The sequence below is a fragment of the Dipodomys merriami genome, unplaced genomic scaffold (genome assembly GCF_024711535.1).
Source record: "Dipodomys merriami isolate MVZ:Mamm:240054 unplaced genomic scaffold, mDipMer1.0.p SCAF_5, whole genome shotgun sequence".
Taxonomy (NCBI): domain Eukaryota; kingdom Metazoa; phylum Chordata; class Mammalia; order Rodentia; family Heteromyidae; genus Dipodomys; species Dipodomys merriami.
Window position 1 is genome coordinate 61,325,620 of NW_027206068.1, and position 20,387 is coordinate 61,346,006.

At 43.4% G+C, this 20,387-nt stretch overlaps 2 protein-coding genes across 4 annotated transcripts in view; one reads left to right on the top strand and one right to left on the bottom strand.

The window, feature by feature from the left end:
• The first annotated feature begins 3,514 nt into the window (after window positions 1-3,514).
• On the top strand, window positions 3,515-15,781 carry Mest (mesoderm specific transcript). 2 transcript variants are annotated; one of them, XM_069996779.1, is made up of 12 exons: window positions 3,515-3,753; window positions 6,476-6,630; window positions 8,323-8,402; window positions 8,784-8,861; window positions 8,978-9,114; window positions 9,225-9,283; window positions 10,422-10,462; window positions 11,136-11,206; window positions 11,440-11,541; window positions 12,820-12,896; window positions 13,513-13,576; window positions 14,436-15,781. In XM_069996779.1, exons 1-12 carry the CDS (start codon window positions 3,728-3,730, stop codon window positions 14,551-14,553), a joined length of 1,008 nt encoding a protein of 335 aa, XP_069852880.1. In that variant the 5' UTR covers window positions 3,515-3,727; the 3' UTR covers window positions 14,554-15,781. The 2 variants fall into 2 exon arrangements, with proteins under 2 accessions (XP_069852880.1, XP_069852881.1); XM_069996780.1 differs by lacking the exons at window positions 13,513-13,576; window positions 14,436-15,781 and adding an exon at window positions 13,168-13,477.
• A 227-nt stretch (window positions 15,782-16,008) lies between these two features.
• The window catches only part of Copg2 (COPI coat complex subunit gamma 2), a 109,671-nt gene continuing 105,292 nt past the window's right edge, over window positions 16,009-20,387 (bottom strand). For both annotated transcript variants that reach the window (XM_069996778.1, XM_069996777.1), the window contains 4 exons: window positions 17,863-17,960; window positions 17,053-17,191; window positions 16,698-16,796; window positions 16,009-16,279 (listed from right to left, as the gene is read on the bottom strand). In XM_069996778.1, coding sequence (XP_069852879.1) covers window positions 16,149-16,279; window positions 16,698-16,796; window positions 17,053-17,191; window positions 17,863-17,960 — 467 coding nt within the window. In that variant the 3' untranslated portion in view covers window positions 16,009-16,148. The remainder of the gene's footprint in view (window positions 16,280-16,697; window positions 16,797-17,052; window positions 17,192-17,862; window positions 17,961-20,387) is intronic.

The window sequence follows — 20,387 nt, forward strand, 5'->3', positions numbered from 1 at the left end:
CCAGTTATTTCAAACAGGGCATCAGTGTAGGGCAGTGGAAAGAACGCCAGCTCTGGAGCCAGACACATCTGTATTCAGTCCCTTCACATACTACTAACAACTGCACTCTGAGCTGTAGTACCTTCCTCTGAGACGTGTGAATGGAAATTCGCATCCAGCACTGTTCCCTTGAAGATCAGGGATCAATTGGGTGACTGTCATGCTCATAGTAGGAGCTTAAAGTATGAGAGCTGCTATATCTTGAGTGACATGGTTGACAGTCCATTGTAGTTGCTCTCTGCACACACTGCACTTTGTTCCTGTGACTCTTAAAATCCCTGTAGAAGAGATTATTCTGGATACTTCTCCATAGTCTATCGTCAGAGTAGTTAATTGGATCTATATCACCCTTAATGAACCTTTTTGTTAATTAAAACCCTAGGTGTATTTTTTTTCTTTAAATCAGAGTGCTGTTGTTCAACCAACTTCCCCATTCTGAACTTTCTTTTTAAAGTTTATTCAAATCTGTAATTAATGGCTCCTGAAAATGGTAGTCATAGTTCTATCCTGTTGTCTTGATAACTATCCTTTCATTGGTCACAGGGGTGTCAAATTGTGATTAGAAAAATATGATTATTGAACGCATGGTATCAGCTAAGCTGTCGTCTACCACTGTTACGCATCAGTAAGAATGTGAATGCACTTTCTATGCTAATTTTTTTAATAACAAATCTGAGTTCTAATTATGACGTGGACTCTGTCAGAATTAGAATGTGACAGGAATGTGTGATAAACTTCACTGTTATATATGATGCCAACCAAGGATGCTATCTGTTTAGGAGAAGTGAAAGGCTGTCCAGAAGCAAGCCAGAGGCATAAATGCAAACATTGATGTACATTATGTACATATATGCTTTCCCCGCATATTCAAAGGGTTTTCTATCTTAGACCAGATTCTACCCTCGTGGAAGAAGTTCCCCTCGGGAAATATGTTAAGCATGGTTAGAAGATTCCTTAACTCTTTTGCTCCTGGGGCTTTATGGCCAGCATTTTCTCCCTGGACAGAAAATTCCAGCTTTAGCTAACCAGATCTCATAGAATTCTCTTGAGTTTTTCCAGAATCCTTGTTATTGTGCCAGAGGTTCTTTTGAACAGGAATGTCTTCTCTACCTAACCAAATTTGGGGTTTCTAACCCGTTTAACCTCCTGTTCCCCTTCTTCTAAGCACTCCAAGTAGGAAGATTTCTCCGAAACACCAGACTTGGGGTTTCTTTTGTTTCCAGGAGCTTTCCTGCCTGACCTCTTCCTTCAGAGGCGTAACCTCCTTTCTCCCCCCATCCCCACCTTGTTCCTTGAGGGTAGACATGTTCCATGGCTTTCAAAAAAAGATCCGTTGTGGGGTACTTAGTCCATTAATTAGAAAATCGTTTTCATCCCCGACACTGCGTGCTTCTGTCCTGGTGAGAATGAAAGTGTGGAACTGTTGGTTGGATGTAGACAAGGGATATGAGAACTGTACATTGTAAAGGCTCTTGTCATTGTCAGTTAAAATTGGAACTCTTTTGCTCCGTTGAAAGGATTGATCTACATTTTCTAGGCAATTTTTGTCATTAAAATGTGGTGATGATTAGATACTATAGATTAGCCTCTCCTTGTAAAGCGACTTACATTTACATTTTGTCAAGTAATCAATAATGACTTTATATAAATGATTTAAATACATTGGTGGCTTCTCATTTTCTTTCGGAAAAATTCCAGCCTCCTTACACCCAGCTACTTCTTCTAAGGCTCTGTCTCTCTTTCAGCCTCCCCGCGGCCCCCTCCGCGGCCTCCCCCAGCCCAAAGGAAGCCGGTTTCCGCAAAGGTTGTACGGTCCCGAGCCTCCCGTGCTTGGCGAACGCCGTCCCTTCTGGCTGGAATGTTCTTTGTCTTTCTGCTAAATGTCTATTCATCACTCGAGACAACCCTTCCTCCCTCCCCGTAATTACTTCCTCCCCGGTGCGCCCTCAAATTCTTGTACTTATTCATACGGCATTTGTTAGGGGTCTCCTTTGTGGCCGGCACCACGGCGGACTCCCGGGATACAAAAGCTGAAGAATACTTGGACTCGGCCTTTGAGGGCTTAGGGAAGAGGGAGCCGACACACACACAGTGTTGCTAGGATATCAAAAGGAAATTTAAAGAAAGCATCAGCTCTTGTCTGTCCCCACCCCCCACCCGGCCTAGATGGCCAGCATCTTCCTCCAGGGCAGGAGCCTCACGGCACGTACGTTTCCTAGCCTTGGGGCTAAACAAGCGTGCTCTCTGTTCCTCCTACTCGGACCCCGGTAGTTGAGAATCCTGCACTGCGCCGCCCTTCCTGTGAGGCTCCTCGGGGTGGGTGGCCTTGAACTCCCGGTGTTCGCTTCGATGTCCACGAGCCCTATTGGCACCGTGCTCGGTCTTTGGGCGAACTTGCTTGTGCTCGCGCTCGCTCGCGCTGCGGGGCCGCGGAGCCGTGCAGGGCGAGCTGGCCGCGGAACGGAAGCCTGCAGCGCCCCCGCTGGCCGGGCCGCGCCGCGCAGACCAGCGCCTCTCTGGCGCGGACACTACAATTCCTGGGGACAGCCCGAAGGCGCGCGCACTCCAGGATGCGCTGCACTTTTCAGAGTCCTAATCGAGGCTTTTTAAAGAACGGTGGATTAAAAGAGAGAGAAAAAGGTCCCCCCACCCTCCCTTACTAGCACCTCTGGGAGCCCTGGCATTTCGATGTGTTGTTCACAGTAAAGGGTGAGGGGTAGGTCTTGCCTTCCCGATCGCGGGGCTCGTCCGGTGTGGCGCGGGTCCCGTGCTGCAGCGGCCTCCGGCATGCCAGCCGCGTCGCGCTGCCGCAGAGAAAACATGTCTGGGTGGCCTGGGCCACCGGGCGAGCGAAACAAGACTTTCAGCAACTTTGGCCCGTTCATAACGGCCATCCCACCGGACCTGCGGAGGGTCCTGTGGAGCTTGTCATTCTGTGGCTCCTTGGGGTGCCCCCCGCTCCGTGGACACTCCTGGCTAGGGGCGGGGGAAGTGAGGCGCCCGAGGCCTGCTCTTCTGCACTTGAGCACTCGCAGGGCTCAGCATGCACGCTTTGGGCGGCGCGGGAATGGGTGTCACGGCGAGCTCCCCAGCCCCTGTTGTCCCGTGGTCAAGCAGCAGCTACCCTCCAAGGGACCTCTGGGTGGGCTTAAGGGGAATAGGGTGGTCTTTGGTTTACCATTTTGCTCGAGGCGTTCACCCGCCAGGGAAGGGTTTCTTCAGCAAAACCAGGAAGTCAGGGGTAGGGGGTGGTATGCGAAGGACAAACTGGGTGCTGGGGGGAGCCCTCCCCTGAAGGTGCCCGCGAGAGGGGCGTCGGAGCTCTGCAGTGGCGGCCGGGCTGCAGGGAGGGGCTCTGCGGCGGGAGCGGGCAGGAGGGGCTCTGCGGCACGGTGGGCGGGCCCGGGGCGGGGCTCCGGTGGGCTGTAAAAGTCGGTGCCCACCCGCTTGGCGCTGCCGCGGCCACCAGCACATCCCGGCGCACACCGGCCACGGCCGCTGCCCAGACGCCTCCCCTGCGGCAGCCGCGCCTCGCCAGTGGGCGCAGTGCCGCAGCGCTCGCCAGGGTGGCCGCTCGCTGCCGCGGGCCGCACCTCTGCTGCAACCAAACACTGCACGGTTGCGGGCGCCGCGGCGGCGCGCCCAGAGCTCCGCCACCCTGCGGCGCGTGGCATGGGATAACGCGGCCATGGTGCGCCGAGATCGACTCCGCAGGTGGGTGCCTCGGGCCGCGCCGTGCCAGCGAGAGGGGGTGTGGCTGGCCGCAGGGACTCGGCGCGCCGCGGTCAGGGCGGCCTTCGCGGCAAAACCTCTCCCGGCTGGCCAGATCGCTTCTCTGGGGCGAGGGTGGCCTGTCCGCGGCACGGTGCGCTCCTCGCTGAATCGCCGGATTTTACGCCCCCCCCCCCCCCCATCGCTCTGGTGAGACTGAACGTGTCTGGATCCCGTGGTCATCCAGGGGCCAAGTAGGGCTTCAGACCCGGTCATCTCTGAGGTGTAATTTAGGATTTTTAGGACCTTGCAGTGGTCGCTGCCGTGGTGCAATTTAGGATCTTTAGACGCGGAAACGCCAAGACGCGATTTTGGCTCCTTGGCCGCGGCCATCCGCTGTGGATTTCTAAGCCCTCGCCGTGGCCGCGGTGCAGTTTAGGATTTTTAGACTCGAAACGCCAAGGTGTGATTTTGGATTCTTAGAGCTGATGGTCGCGATGGCGTGATTTAGGTTTGCGGCTCCCTTGTCGCCCCGGTGGTTTAGGGTTTTAGGATTGTGATCCTGCCGTGGAGTGATCTAAGGTTTCCCGATTCTGACTCCACTGCGGAGCGTGTGCCTGCCGCGATGTGACCGGGGCTTGCCGCGGGGTGAGCGCCGCGCCGCGCCGCGGTCCCCGGCCGGATGGAGGGGAGGTGACCGACAGGCTGGGCATCTGGAAGCGTTCGCTCTGGCTTTGCGGGTTCACCGCTCATTTCATCCTCTCACCGCGGTGCTATCGGGTTTGGCAGTGTTAGGCAAATGAAAGGGTGGTCAATTTCCCGAAAGTTGGTTCGTGGAGCTTGTGGAATTCATACTCTACCATCTTGACTCCATCGGGTAATGTGAATGTGACTTAAAAATTAGATAGATAGATAGACAGACAGATAGATAGATAGATAGATAGATAGATAGATAGATAGATAGATAGATAGATAGATAGATAGATAGATAAGATAGATCGATCTTCATTTAATCCATTCTACCTACTAACAACCCTCAAGTGTGGTGGGCGTTTTCATTACCGAGGTGGCAGAGCGAACGACGCCCCTTGGGGTTTGCCTCTGCTTTGTGGGGTGAAAGGGAGGACGCAGTGCTGGCGTCGTGAGATGGGGTGTCCAGCGCCGGGTCCTTCCTCCTTCCCGTCCCTCCCCAGCCCCTGTGGGGATTCCACCCGCCCCTTTCCTCCCCGGTGGGGAGCCCTCTGCCCCGGATTGCCTGCCTTGGCCGCGCCCCTCCCTGGTGCTCCGCTGAGTCACGGCTCCTTCCGCTGCTGGGACGGTAAATGGACGCCCCGGGGGCGATGAGAAAAATGTGCGAGCCGCGGTAGGGGACAGACAGACAGACGCGCGGAGCAAACGACAACCTAACGCCCTTTGTCCTTTGCCTCCAGAAGAGAGGTGTGGGGTGTGCGCGCAGCCCACGCGGGTGCAGACGGACGCAGGCACCCCGCGTTCCCGCGTCCGGTCTCGCATTGTCCGGGACGGTAGACCCAACCATCGTGATGCTTTCACGTTCTTTGAGGAGAAAAAAGAAAAGTCCCTGTTCTCGTGGTGCTGAGCACGGAGCAGAGGAGACTCCGAAGAGGCACTATTTTATCACTGTGGAACACGGTGTCTTTGCCGTCAAAAGAAAGCGTTTCCCCTTTGTGTTGGTTGGGTCTGAGTAGGGCTGTGGCCAGACTCCTGGTAGGTATGGTGGCGGGTGCGTGTGGAGACGCTAAGCCCGGTCCCTCGGGCCTTGGCAGTTCGTCTTCTGTATTTGTAGCTGTTTTCCTGACAGTCCTAATTTTCAGTTGGGGAAGGTATTATTTCCATCCTGGCTGTTTGGAGATGTGTGACAGTCCTGTCCCTGGTGACCGTGGAGAGTGACAGCATAGACAGGGGGTAACTTCCATTCCTCTTCGCCTCAAGGCCTCAGTGTTGATAAATCAACCTAGACCTTTGGAAGTAGTAGAAATGCTGGGTATCAGCCCTGCCTGGTTTGCACGGGGGTGGGGGCAGCGGTGGTAATAGTGGGTCCTTACGAAATTAAATCAACGGGAACTCAAGCATCTCCTAAGAAAAGCAGAAATATAATCTGCCACCCAGACCTCTCAAGAGATTAGCTATCTTGGGTCATGGTAAAGCTGCTTATGTTGGAATGTGCAGGGTGATGCAGGGTGTCTGTTGGGTGTGTCTGTCTGTCTTGCTTTCCAACCCTACCCTGAACATTTCCTAGCTCCCATAGGCTACACTTGAGTCCAAGGCTTGATAACCACTCAAAATCCTGAGCAGTGCCTAATAAATTAAATATCCCTCTATCATCTATCTTTAGGTGTTAGTAACAAGTGTATTTATTTTAAACATATTGGTGGGGTGGATGATGTTAACTAGATTTTTTTTTTCCCTTAGGAAACCTTGGTAAAAGTCAAGGAAACCTCTTCAGTAGGTCACAAGGGTGAGGGGCTAAAGTTGGGAGAGCAGAGGTGGAAGATTATAGATCAAAATACTGTATTTTCACCTTAAAAATTAGAATGGGGAGCAAATACAGTGATTGCCATGGCGGTGGTCGCCGCTATCGTATTTTCATCAACTTCCTGCCCCGGTGCCGATGGGGGCAATGGAGTCACAGCCTGGTAGGGTTTTGCTCCCAGCGCCTTGGTGCGGTGGCGGAAGTGCAGTGTTACCCTGACTGCTTTTCCCACAGGATGAGGGAGTGGTGGGTCCAGGTCGGGCTGCTGGCTGTGCCCCTGCTGGCCGCGTACCTGCACATCCCACCCCCTCAGCTCTCTCCTGCTCTGCACTCGTGGAAGACCAATGGCAAGTTTTTTACCTACAAGGGACTGCGCATCTTCTATCAAGGTACGAACTATTGGACTATTGTGGGTGGGGGTCATGTCCCAGCCGAGCTACTTCGTGCCCCTTGAGCTCTGTTGCCCTCCCCCCCAACTCCCTTAGTGACAGAAGGAGCACCATTTTCTGTGTACTGTACTTGAAGAAATAGTCTAGTTCCCCTCATTCACTCCAGAGCAGGGAGACTCAGAAAGCGGCTGACACAGCAAGGGAGAATTGAGATTTCATTCTATACACCTGGCTCCAGACATAATTTTTTTTTCCAATCTGATTTATATCAGATATTAGTGTGCTTTTCAGTGCCCCTAGTGTCAGGTAATACTCAGCAGTGTAGCTACTATTGTATCACTGCTCCCATTCCTGATTTCATTTCATCCAGTTGTTCTCTATAAAGATAATTTTCTTTGTGTGCCTAAATGTGGTTTAAGCCTAACACTGCCACATAAATTAATTTGCTAATGATTATTATGACTGCTGTTTATCAAGTAATTACCACATGCAGGCATTGAGTTACATTTTCAACATTCACTGTTCCATTTAATCTTTACAATAGCACTGGAAGGCAGGTGCCATTAATCTCATTTTATAGGCGAAGAAACTAAGAAAAAGACTGGAAAAGATTTCTTTTGGGCGGGGGTCAAGAGCAATAACGAAAAATGTTTGTCATAAACCGTTTTTCATTATTGCTCCTGACCTCCTCTCATTGCTATGTTCAATTAAGTAAGTATATATTTTTCTTTATGTTGGTTTGACTGATTTCCAGATTTTCAATATTTAGTATTTCACTGATTATTTGTATAGATTTTTTAAGAATAAGACTTCCTGGTTTAAGACCAGCCTGAACAGAAAACTTCACTAATCTCCATTTCCCAAAAAAAAAAAAAAAAAAAAAGCAAGGCTGGGTGTAAAATGGCTCAAGTGGTAGAGTGTGAACCCAGCAACTTGCGCCCCAGAGTCCAAACTAAAAAGAAGGGGGGCTTCTGGGTTAAAGTATGTAAACAGTTTTCATTGCTTTTAAATAAATCATTTTCTGAAAACTTTTCTACCATTTTTTCATGTCTCTGACAATTTGTGTTAGCCTTATTAGTGGCAATGCATTTTACTGCCTGTTATGGCTAATTTAAAAGATGTTTAATGCTTCCATATTATCATACGCCTTCAAACATTGTCAACAATGTTCACACTGATTGATTAGTCCTTTTTGTAGCTGACAGAATTTTGTTATAGTTTGATTTTTGCTATAGTTTGATTCTGGATTGGGTTTCTGATGAAATAAAAAGTGCTGTTGTCCAATGGCATACTAAGATGCCTGCTGGAAAGAAGCTGCTAAGGACTTTATGATTCTTTAATGATAAGGTACAAAGAATTCTTAGTAAAAAGGTAATTCACACTTTCATATTAATGATGCAAAACAAAGAGAAAAATGGGATATAGTTTTTAAAAATGTAGATATCTTTTTAAAAGAGTTACCTTCAAATACTTTCACATAGTATGCTATTTACAATTTTTAATACACAGATTAAAATTAAGTTCTCATTCTTACCTAAAGCAATAAGCTTGCATTTTAAATAGCAATGCATCATTTGAACATTACTTATCTGGTCATAGTTTTTTCTCTTTTGTACTAGATTACTTGGAGTTTTAATATGCTTAAGCTTATTATTATAGGGAGCCGACCTAACTCATCTCTCTCCTTTCTAGACTCTGTGGGTGTGGTTGGAAGTCCTGAGATAGTTGTGCTTTTACATGGCTTTCCAACATCCAGCTACGATTGGTACAAGGTAATGAAATCAGATTTCTAAAGTCCTACTATATCTTAATCCAAAAATGAAGGATTTTCTTGACAGCACTGGAAAATCCTTTTGAGTTGCTTAGTAAAATAACATTAAATATCAAACTTTCTTATTTACTATGAGTAAAAAATTCTTTGGCAGTCTGCAAAGAATCATTGCCAAGTTAAAAATGTTGGAGTTCCGCCCACAATAGAGATTAATTGCTAGGAATCAAACATTTTCCAAAGGATGGTCCTTGGGGCCTGTGGTGGTTCTATGAGGCTTTCGCTTTATCGCAGCCTGTCAAGCCCAGAAAGGGACAAAGCTTCTGGACTGCTGTGGGTTGGGAGGTGCAGGCGCAAAGTTCATGCCATTCTTCCTTTCTTCTAGATATGGGAAGGTCTGACCCTCAGGTTTCATCGAGTGATTGCACTTGATTTCTTAGGCTTTGGCTTCAGTGACAAACCGGTAAGCAGCAGCTAGATGGGACTAAAGTGGGTGGGCTAGATGCAGATGGAGGGAGCAGGTCATCACAGAGATTTGACTGAAGATTCAATGCTGTCCCTTGCCTTTGCTTTTCTTAGAGACCACATCACTACTCCATCTTTGAGCAGGCCAGCATTGTTGAGGCACTTTTGCGGCATCTGGGGCTCCAGAACCGCAGGATCAACCTGTTGTCTCATGATTATGGAGATATTGTTGCTCAGGAGCTGCTGTACAGGTCAGTGACACTATACTTCATCAACTCCCCCCCGCCCCCCTTCAGGAAAGTATATTCAACCACTGCATGGGTGCTCAGCTACATGTATGTTTCTCCATCCCCTGCTCCAGGTACAAGCAGAATCGATCTGGCCGACTTACCATAAAGAGTCTCTGTCTGTCCAATGGAGGTAATTGTCTGGTGGTAGTTAGAAGGGCATAGCCTCAAAAGGCCACCTTTAAATGTCACAAAAACTACTACATGATAATTTGATAGTAACCACACAATTAAACTAGAGGATCTTTTACCATTATTGTGCTGTGAACTGCTTTGATGATATGGTATTTATGGACTTTTTTCTCAGAATGTTTTTCACATATAGAAGACAAAGTAACAGGGTTACCAAGGAAAGTGTTTCTGTTGACATTGTTCATAAGAAGCTGCAGTGTAGTAACATGTAATGCTTCCATAACACATTAGATAGTGTGAGCTAATGATGGGTCTACTGACATTCTTGATTAGGAGCAAGTGATGTAAATGCTATTTTGCTGTATCTATAACAATGCAGTGGTTGTGAAATAGACTTGAGGAGTCAGTCATAGCTGCCTCTGTAGTGTTAGCATTAGTTCTTAAAGTCTTCAGAGATGGCAATGTTAATTGTAAAACTTAGTGAGTCTCTCCCCAACCCTCTCCCATCAGGCCTTTTGGAGATGTTTCTTCTTTTCTCTTTGTGTGCCAGTGAGCACAGTTTGTAAATCCATGAATATCTAGATGTCCTCACCTAATGCTTTAGGGCATTTAAGGGCTTTAAGGGCAGCTTGGAAGAAGTCTGTCACTTTATCAGCAATGCTTACCACTTTCTTCCAAATGAGCATGCAAAAGGGAAAAGTAGTTTTTCTTTGTTTAGGACCTACACTTATTGAAAACCTTGTGTGGGGATATGTGCGCACACACACATAGATCATTAACAACAGTGTGTTCTAAGCAATAGGAGGTAATGCCAAGTAGTTAGCAGTTCTATGGAGAACCATATAAATTATTTCTTATACTGCTGTACTTTTAAAATGGGAAATGTAGCTCCAGTGGAATATTTGATTGGTTAGCACAGAATTTCTTAGAGATATAATCATTCCTTAACAAGGAGCGTACACATACATAAATTTGTTGTTTCTGAAAGTTGTTAGGTAGTTTGTGACTGCTTGTTTGTAATCTGCTTTGGTAGGAAAGGCCCTAAAGAAGACTGAATAAGGTGAAAAGTTCATGATAATGGGCATGTGTTGGACTTAAAACTATTGACATATAACTAAGAGAAGGTTCTCCTTCTGCAGGTATCTTTCCTGAGACTCATCGGCCTCTTCTTCTTCAAAAGGTTGGCAACTTCACTGAGTTGCTCTGTAACACTAAGATTTGTGCTGCTCTTTATGGGTCATATCTGCTGTGGTGCTGTAGTTAGTTAAAATTTTCCTTCTTATAAATTCCCATTACAGAAGTTTTCTCTTCTTGTGGAAATAAAGTAGTAGAAGGGTTCCTACATAAAACCAAACACTTCTTTCTGAAATAAGAGATGAGTTAACTATTTGAAGAAATACAACTATGGAAAAATTTGTGTCACAAGTATACTATTTTAATGAATTTCATACTAGGATATTTTAACTCTATAAAGTTGAATAGGAGTTAAGTCTTGGGTACATACAGCCAGACACAGTGGTATGCATCTGTAGTCCTATCTACTTAAGCTAAGCATGGTAAAAAGATGGCTTGAGCCAAGAAGTTTGGGTCTAGCCTGGGCAATATAGACCCTATTTCATTAAAAAATTAGTATTAAGAATTGAGTGAAGCATAATATGTAATATTACATGGAATTAGAAATAGATTTGTCTAACATGACAGAAGAATACAAGTAAGCCAAGTAACAACAAAAAGAAAAAAGTAAGAGATTTGGCCAAATTCCTTTTGTAGTCTCTAGTATAAAACCTTTTGTCTTGGTGAGTTGTCATCTTTCTCTGGATATCCTGATTTAGCCTTTCACTTATTACCTACAGCTACTCAAAGATGGAGGCATACTGTCACCCATCCTTACGCGGCTGATGAACTTCTTTGTGTTCTCTCGAGGGTAAGACATCCAAGATGAATTGTGGCCTGGGAGTGGTGTAGGGAAAAGTTGCTGTTCTTACAAGTCTGAGCCAAAGCTTGGGCTTTAATATTCTTAAGCAAAGGTGTTGGCCCCTTACCAGAGTAGAAGGAATGGGTCAGACTGCAAGACCTCTGAGGTTGCAGCCATGTTTAGCTGATTTTAGTTCTGATTTTTCCCCGCACTCATCTTCCTACATTTTGCGCTCTTTTCAGTCTCACCCCTGTCTTCGGACCATACACTCGACCCTCTGAGAGTGAGCTGTGGGACATGTGGGCTGGAATCCGCAACAACGATGGGAACCTGGTCATCGACAGGTAGGAACCCTTCGCTTTGGGTTCTTTTGGAGAGTGGGAAAGGATGAAGAATTGCTTTTTGCTCCTTACTGACACATTCCTGGTCACAAGAAGGCAAATTAGAAACTATGAAGCAGCAAACACAGAAAAAAGAAGTCAAGCATAGGGCTCACCCTGCTCCTAAGCCATTTGGTACAGAAAATCTACAAATTTTGATGCTAATTCAGCTTGTAACCAACTGGCTGGCAAATCCTTCCTTAGACTTTTTAAGTGTTCTAATATGTTTTAATCAGAGTTGTGAAAGGAATCTAATATCTCAAGGTAGCAACTGGGAATCCCTAGGCCTTGGAATACTAGAAAGAGTGACTAGAAATAGCCATAGCTACTTAAGATGAGGTCTTATCCTTTTACCAGCAAGCAGGATTAGTATAGCTTCTGGCATTTTATTTGATGGCTTTGCTGGGAACTGTATATAACAGGGGCCATTCCTCCTTCCACCCTAATCCCACAAGTTCATGAATGCCTTTCAAGAGGAAAAAACTAAAAAACATATCTCCCTATAAAAATTCTATTTTCCTTTCCAAAAAGTAAACACTATTTCTTCTTCTTTCTTTTTGTGGTAAGGGGTTTGAACTCAGGACCTCACTAGAGCAGTGCCCCATCCAAAACTTTTTGCTTTATTTTTTTCAAATAAGGTCTTGGGCTTTTTGTCTGGGGGCCTGTCTTGGATCCATGGGCCTCCTAAGAGGTAATAATTGAGTTTACAGAAATAACTATCCTGGAGATCTCAATCAAAACAATCAGAACACTTGAATTTTGACTGTACATTGCAGCATGAGGAATTTTCCTTGTTCTCTTTATGATCACATGAAGTCCAGAGATGAAACTTTGTGCTTATTAACTCTTTTTAGAACTTTTGAGGTGGATATCAATTTAGAGATCATGTAGCTCTGTCCTCTTATTTAAAAATGAGGAACTGAGGTCAGAAGATAATGTGCTACATCTTTGAGTCAAAGAGCTGGTCAATGGTAGAGCCAAAATTGGAAACTTAAACCATGGTTTTAATGACATGGTTACTCCAAAATCAACTTCCAGCTCTTCTATGATCTTATTTCCTGCCTAAAAGGCACTTAATACTTATGGTCATAGTAGGCATGATCACTGACTGTCCCATTCACATGGTAGGCTATTCCCAGGAAACCCAAACTGCCTCTGAATTAAGCTTCATGGGGATCTTTTGAATCTCACTACATAATAAAGGTTTCTTCTTCTTCTCTTGCTGACTTACCTGCCCTATAGTCTCTTGCAGTACATTAATCAGAGGAAAAAGTTTAGAAGACGCTGGGTGGGAGCACTTGCCTCTGTAACGATTCCCAGTGAGTATTTTTGTGTCTCTGTGTGAATATTTTTATATTACTTCTGGATAGAAAACTTAGGATAACAGGGTTAAAATAATCCCAACACCTATCACCTCTAGTGTTTACTTAGCAAATAAAAATATATTAGTTAAATCTAATTTTAGGTAAACAACAAGTAAGTTTTTAGTACTTAAATATGTGTTGTACAATATCTGGGAAATACTTGTATCAACCTCCTCCCTCCTCAACAAAACCTACAGACTTTTTATCTGAAATTCAAATTTAACAGGCATCATCTATTTCACCGGCAACTCTACTCCCAGTATCTGGAATACCACTGACATGTTAGAGTGAAGAAGCATCTAAAGCATCAGGGCAACACTGCAAATGTTTAAAGTAGGACTTAATCTTTTTTTGTCTAGGGCACAAAAAAGCTGTAGGGACCAAATGGCTGTATGTTGGAGAAAATGTGCCAAATGAACTGACTGGCTTGTTCCCAGCAGTTCTTCATAGCCTTCCTAACAAAAGAAGCTAGGTTTTCATATATCTTTTTTATGGAAGAGACTTAATTTTAGAGTTACAAAAGGAGAGTACATATGAGCTGTTATTAAGTCTTTCTTCTTCTCTTACCTAGTTCATTTTATCTATGGGCCACTGGATCCTATAAATCCCTACCCAGAGTTTTTGGAGCTGTACAGGTGAGTACCCCTCAGAGATCTTTGTTCCTGACTGACAGGAATTACTATTGAGGGTTGCTGGCACTAGCTATTGTTTCTGACCACATTGTTTTTTGTCCAGGAAACATAAAGACAAGTTGGGAAATCTTTATTCTCTCACATAAATATAAAGATCAAGAGATTCAGTTATATATTCTCTTATACAGCCTGTTTTCACTGTCATGGCTATTTCACATATCTAGGTGTAGAGATAAGAAAAAGTTATGTGAATGAAAGTGGATATATCTTAAGAAATGTTTGTTTTAATCTGACTGCAAAGCTACCTCACTGATCTAAATTGAACAGACTGCAAGGAGAGCTTGAGATCACCTCACTGGGGAACAGTGCCTTCTCATTGGTTGTTATTCTCTCAGGGCACTTATTCCAAAGGTGTCAGAGTATGAAATCTTGACTATGTCACAAAAGCATGTTCCATACCACCAAATGTCCTAGCGGGCATAACCTGGTAGTAAACACCTTGCTTAAAATTTTAACAGAATCACCTCAGAGCATCTCCTTCAATTAAGGGAGGTCCATTGTTACCTTTGTTTTGGCAGTGAGTTGCTTAGTGTTCCTCTAAGGAGTTGGAAGTCATTCTGTTTTGACCATTGTTGTTGAGATGTTTTATTTTCAAGATGTCTTGTTAGTCTGTATATTTAATTAGTAAGTTTATTGACCAAAGATACAATTCCATAGTGGAAAGAGAATAAGCTCTTTGTCAATTCTTTCCAATGTAGTACGTCTGCAAAGGCATTTACTGGGGCTTCCCACTGGCTTACATCCCCCCCATCCTCCAGCCTCAAGTTCACCAGTTCACCTACGTGCTGTTCTCTTCCACTAGGAAAACGCTGCCGCGGTCCACAGTGTCGATTCTGGATGACCACATTAGCCACTACCCACAGCTAGAGGATCCCATGGGCTTCTTGAATGCATATATGGGCTTCATCAACTCCTTCTGAGCTGGAAAGAGTAGCTTCCCCGTATTACCTCCCCCATTCCCTTACTTGTTGTGTATTCCACTTAGGAAGAAATGCCCAAAAGAGGTCCTGGAAACCAAACACCATTCTCTTAACAAAAGTCCACTTTACTCACATTGCTGAGCAGAATATAGAAAAAGGCAGCAAAAGCTCCAACTAAGAGTGACATAGTAGTCCACCTCAGTCCTCTGACATCTGATCAAGTGGACTTGCCTTTGTGTTATTAGGAAATTCTGGTCTGCATTACTTCTTACTGATGCAGGAAGATAGGCATTAGACATCACTTTGCATAAAAGACTTTTAATACTCCTGTGGATTTTTCTGAAATAATTTAGATATGGGAATTTCTGTCTTGATCCCAAGTGAAATCCCACAGTAAAGTATGAGAAGGGATTGTTTACCTCTCCTAACATGGCTTTAAGAGCACATAGTTTTTTTTTTTAAGTTCTCTAAGTAACATTGCTTAAGTGAGTGTGAATCTGTTGTCTTAACTGTGGATTTAGTTTCATCAGCTATTTTAATTGTGGATGTTTTGTTAAAATAGATACTAGTCTAAATAATGTAGTACCATAGTTATACTTTAAGACAATGATTTGCCTACACATGTATATGTTTTATAAGAATGCTAAACCAGCAGACCCTTCCCCTGCCAGAGTAGTAAACCTAATTAAGAGTGGTAACGTCTGAATAAATTGAACTAAATCCAAATTATTTACAGAATTTCCTAAAATCACAGGACATTAAGGACCAATTGCATCTGTGCCAGATATTTACCGCTACTAGCTGGAAAGCCAATAATAATGTGACTCCTCATACCTCAGTGCTTAGAAGCATGTCCCTCTGGAGTGAAAGGGGAGGGAAAGGGACTTGTTACAGAGCAGATTATTGTGCTGAACGTACACTGACTTGTGGTGATGTTCAGCTCCCTATTGTCTGTCCTAGAGAGGCTTCCTCACACAGCTCAGCAACTCCTACACCTGACAGATGGCAAAGTTCCTAGACACTTTCACAACAAATTTTGAAAGACCCTGAGCAAATGGTGCTGAACACTCTTTTTTAAGCCACAGTCTCATTGTCTTAGTAGAAAAAGAATTAAGTGATTAAATTCTTTTTTTTTTAATTTTAGAATTAGGAACTTCAAGTATAACAACTTTGAAACTGGAATAAGTGTTTATTTTCTATTAATAAAAATGAATTACGATAAAGTGGATTCTGGCTTCCCCTTCCCCATTACTCCTCTGGGATAAAATTTTCCAACATTGCCAGGGCCTTTCATACATTTCATACATGAGAGAATATAATGAGGTTACTTTTAAACAACAGGAATATAGGCTATTAACTGATTTTCAACATCACTCAAAGCTGGACTATCATACCAAAGCTGACCAAGCGAGACAAAGAGGAAGGAAATACACACAAAATCCATGCACAAAGACATTTGTTTGATCTGCTGGCTCAGGGCCAAAACATTTAATTTGCTCCTCCAAAGTCATTAATCTTTGTTATTTTGGGAATTCATGCTATTACCCTAAAACAGGAGGGAAGTATACTGCAACTTTATCTTGCCCAGTAAGTACTTATCCAACAGAAGCCAAGATAACATCTACAGGTGTTCTCTCTTTGCTTCTGACTGTCACCTGCATAGTTACTCCATCTGCTAAGGCCAGCCTGGACCTGACCAATAAATCATAGCCACCTCTGTAAACACCTGAGAGAAAAAGTGAGGAAAACCACAGTAAGAACTCAAAGTAGGCTATGAATAATGGAATTTATCATGCTCTGCCCATGTCTCCTTTCTATTATTTTAGTGTTTAGAAATTTGTGAGAAATGAATCCTACATATAAATCTAACTTCAAACCAAAACAAAAAACCCATTCCTGTGAGAGCCAGGTACATAGCAGGTATTCAGTAGAGGTAGTATAATTAGTATCTGTGTGAGATATAAGTTAATGTTTTAGGCCAAATGTACATCCTAGAAAAATAAAGTCATTGACTGGGCTTCAAATAGTAACTCACAGAATGAGATGATGGGACAACAGCTCTAAGAGCTGTATGGCTGCCCATACTGATCCCTTCCTTTAAAATTTGCAGCAAAATTAAGGGAAATCTGATGGAAGTCTCTTACCTGCCAGATAGAGCGAATGGGAATTCTTGTTCTCAGGTACTTTATCTGACCTCTCACATGGCTGCATGCCCAGAAATGTGATGATGTTATTGACAGCTTCTGTGTTGAGAAAGTTTTTACAACAGTTATTAGGAAATTAAGTATAGGGATCTGCCTCTGCCCCTGCATGTTCTGGTGCTTTGAATGCACAGGGAAGCTACTCGCTAAGAAATAGTTGAATCAATTACATGATGAAGCCAGGAACTTGGCCTTTTGAGTAAATGGCTTCCAAAGTATTTAAAGGAATACCACATATGTCTATTAGGCTTTCCACCACTATGAGATAATTACACCAGCAAAAAAAAAATGTTCTCACCTTCAAGAGTCTTGGTAGAGCTCAGAGCAAAAGTCTCTTCTTTCTCAAAAGTATCTCCCACCTCTTCCCAGGCGGCTGCAAAGTTAGGCTTTAGTACCTTCTGTATGTGGTCAGACACAGTCACTTCAAGATCTTCCAGCTAATGGACAACAAGCAAGGGTCAGTTAGGAAAAATCCTTTGAGAACAGAACAAAACCAGAAGGAACTATTCATTTATTGTTCTGTGCTACGTTTCTACAGGGACCTAGGTAAAACTCCCTACCACAATTGTTTTAAGTTATATAGGCCTTAGCACAGAAAAGCAAGAAAAACAGAACATCTAGCAAAAGCCAAATTCATGATCAACATCTACGGCCCTCAGGTGCACTATAGCCATGTTGTCCCACCCAACCGTCAATTTCTGGCCTCTAGTACCTTCTAAAATTTGCTTTTGCTAGCAGTTCTTTCTTGTTCATGATCTAGCTATATTATACCAAACTAAAACTTGGTGAAGCAAAACCAAAATAACTCACTTTAAAACTGAGCTTATGTATAATTTCATGAAAAATCATTTAATTACTTTTATATCCTAGTAATCCTTATAAGGGGGAAAAAGGCTTTCTCCCTTTAAGAAGTGGTACATTTCAAATCTCTTTGGCATGATGCAGCAATTCCATTACAGAGGAGGATTAGTCTTGGTCCTTCTTAGTTGTTATCCGTTTGAGAAGAACAGAAACCCCTTAAGTTTGTATCAACTGTTCCTAGAAAATTCTCTCATGGCAGGAGTCACTTAATGTTGTAAAGATGTCAAAGTCTGCAGGGAAGACTCACCACATACTCATCGTCATACCCATCCTCATCTGGAACTCCAGTGTTAGGGTCACAGTCCCGGACTGTAAACTTCATGGTGCAACTAAAGGTGCCTGCAACTGGAGGAGAAAACGAAGGCAAACCCACATAAGTGGGTGACACAAGCATGATGTTTCCTAGGACGCAGCAGCTGTGCTCAGCATCAGCAATGTGTTCCACATTTTCAGGTGAAATGTGTGTATGTTTTGTTTCTAGGGTAGTCATTTTTGAAGTAGCCTGCAAGTAGGTCAACTTGCAGTCTGGCAACTACGATGTTAAAAGTCTGTTCTGTATTGTGGATTAGAATGGTACAGAAAAGATGGCACGGACAAACAGTTTTTGCATTGCTGTGAAGAAAGTGGCATGGGAAATACTTTAGAGAGCTGTTTGCCATGCCTGTCAAAAGGGCTTGTATAATGAAAGATAACCACTACTGTAGGTCCTGAGAAACCAAAAAAGCCTTCAGATAGATGATAAAGTTGACACTGATCAAGTACATCAGAGTTTCAATATTGTCTTTAGATTGTGGCCTGACAGCAGGTCCACAGACAACCAGAATGAACTTAAGTAAACTTTCAACCACAGTGAATAGGTCAACAATGAAGGAGTCTAGTACTGATAGTCAGTGTCTTAAAAATGGCATGTCTCAGATGACCGGTGGAAGTAATAAATCAAGTTGGGACATTTTTAGAAAGCAGTCTTCATGAAAATAAGATTTTCCAAACTGCTTGAAGAACAAAATTTAGAGGTGAAGAAAAGGCATTTAGGATCTAACTTAGGTCTAGAAAAGTCTTATAAGTATAAGAAATATTAGAAATTATAGCATTTAAAAAGTTATTTGGGGAGTAAATAAGGAGAAATAATAAACTCAAATATAGAGAACATATATGATAGCTTAGATATTAAGACGTATCTTCTATGTCTTTAAGCATCAGTCTCCCATCCATCCATCCATCCATCCATCCATCCATCCATCCATCCATCCATCCATCCATCCAAATTGTCACTACATGTAAAGATATAAGCTAATGTGCTGGATACTTAACAAAAACATGACTGAGATATGCTATCAGCCTCAAAGAGCTGATAATCTTAATAGTTAAGCATAGTGCAGTGCAGTATGGTATGGTGTGTGTTGTGTGTGTGTGTGTGTAATTTATGTATCTGTAACACTATAACTAAATGGTATAAATTTCTCCCTTCTGGGGGCTGGGAAGGTGGCTCAGTGGTAGAGTGCTTGCCTTGCATGCCTGAGGCCCTGGGTTCGATTCCTTAGCACCACATAAGAAAAAAGCTGGAAGTGGCGCTGTGGCTCAAATGGTAGAGCGCTAGCCTTGAGCTGAAGAGCTGAGGGACAGCGCCCAGGCCCAGAGTTCAGGCCCCACAACCGGACCCAAAAAAAAAAAAAATTTCTCCCTTCCACTCCCTTGCCCTCCCCTCCATTCCTCCCTAGATTATGTCGCACTAGTACTTGTAGTAGCTCAGGCTTAGCTTCTCAAGTGCTGTGATTGTAAGATGTTCATACCACACCTGGACCCATAGGTTCTTTAATATAAATTTTAATAGAGTATTATTATGTAAAGTTGCAGGATTAACAGCCTGAAGAAATTATAAAAATGTAGAAGGATGTAACAATTTAGCTTGAACACAGAAGATAGCAGAAGGGATGGTAAGAAGTGGAAGGTAATGAGAAAAAGGAAAGTGGCTAGAAAGTAAGTTGAGGGTAAGTTATGCTGGAAAATAGGTGATGATGAGATTATGTTTAGGAATAAATTATAAAATATTTTTTATTTCATGATGGACTTTGAGTCCAAGATATGCTGGAAAAGATAGTGCCTAACTTGACTACTGTTGGAAATCCTATTTAGCATGAATCTGAATTCAGAAAGCAGATGGATCTAGTAGTGTGCATTTAAAAAAGATATGGTAGTGATTTGACTGTATAGGATAGAGTATATCTATCAAGACTGCAGAATCTGTTTCAGTACTAGTAAGTAATAGATGGAAAGAGTGATTGGTTAAACTAAGATTATTTTTTTCTAGGAAAGGGGAAAGATGTAGTTAACACAAATCAAGTGTAGGTCAGCTGAGGTAATTTTTTTTAAAAGGATGAAAAAGTGATGAAGGATTATGATAGGTCAAAAGTGAGAATGAAGAGTCAAGATACATTCAGTTTGGTTCTAATTAAGCAAAAAGGCTTTAATGCAGATGAAGAAGAGGATTAAAGAGAGAAACTAATGGGAGACAATGGTAGATCACAGATTTGGGCACACTGGTTGAATATTGTATATAAGTAGAGAGGGTGCTTAAATAAGAAGCAGATTGAGGAAGTAAATAAATAAGATTGACATTAGTAGGGAAAATATTCTTGAACTCTCTGTGACAGTTTTCTTAAGTGGTTTGGTTGATAAAATGAGAGAGGTTACAGGGATTCTAAGGTAAGCTCAAATAAAAGCCACAGGTAGTCTTCTATCTGTGTGGCTGGAGAGGATACCTGACACTGGGTA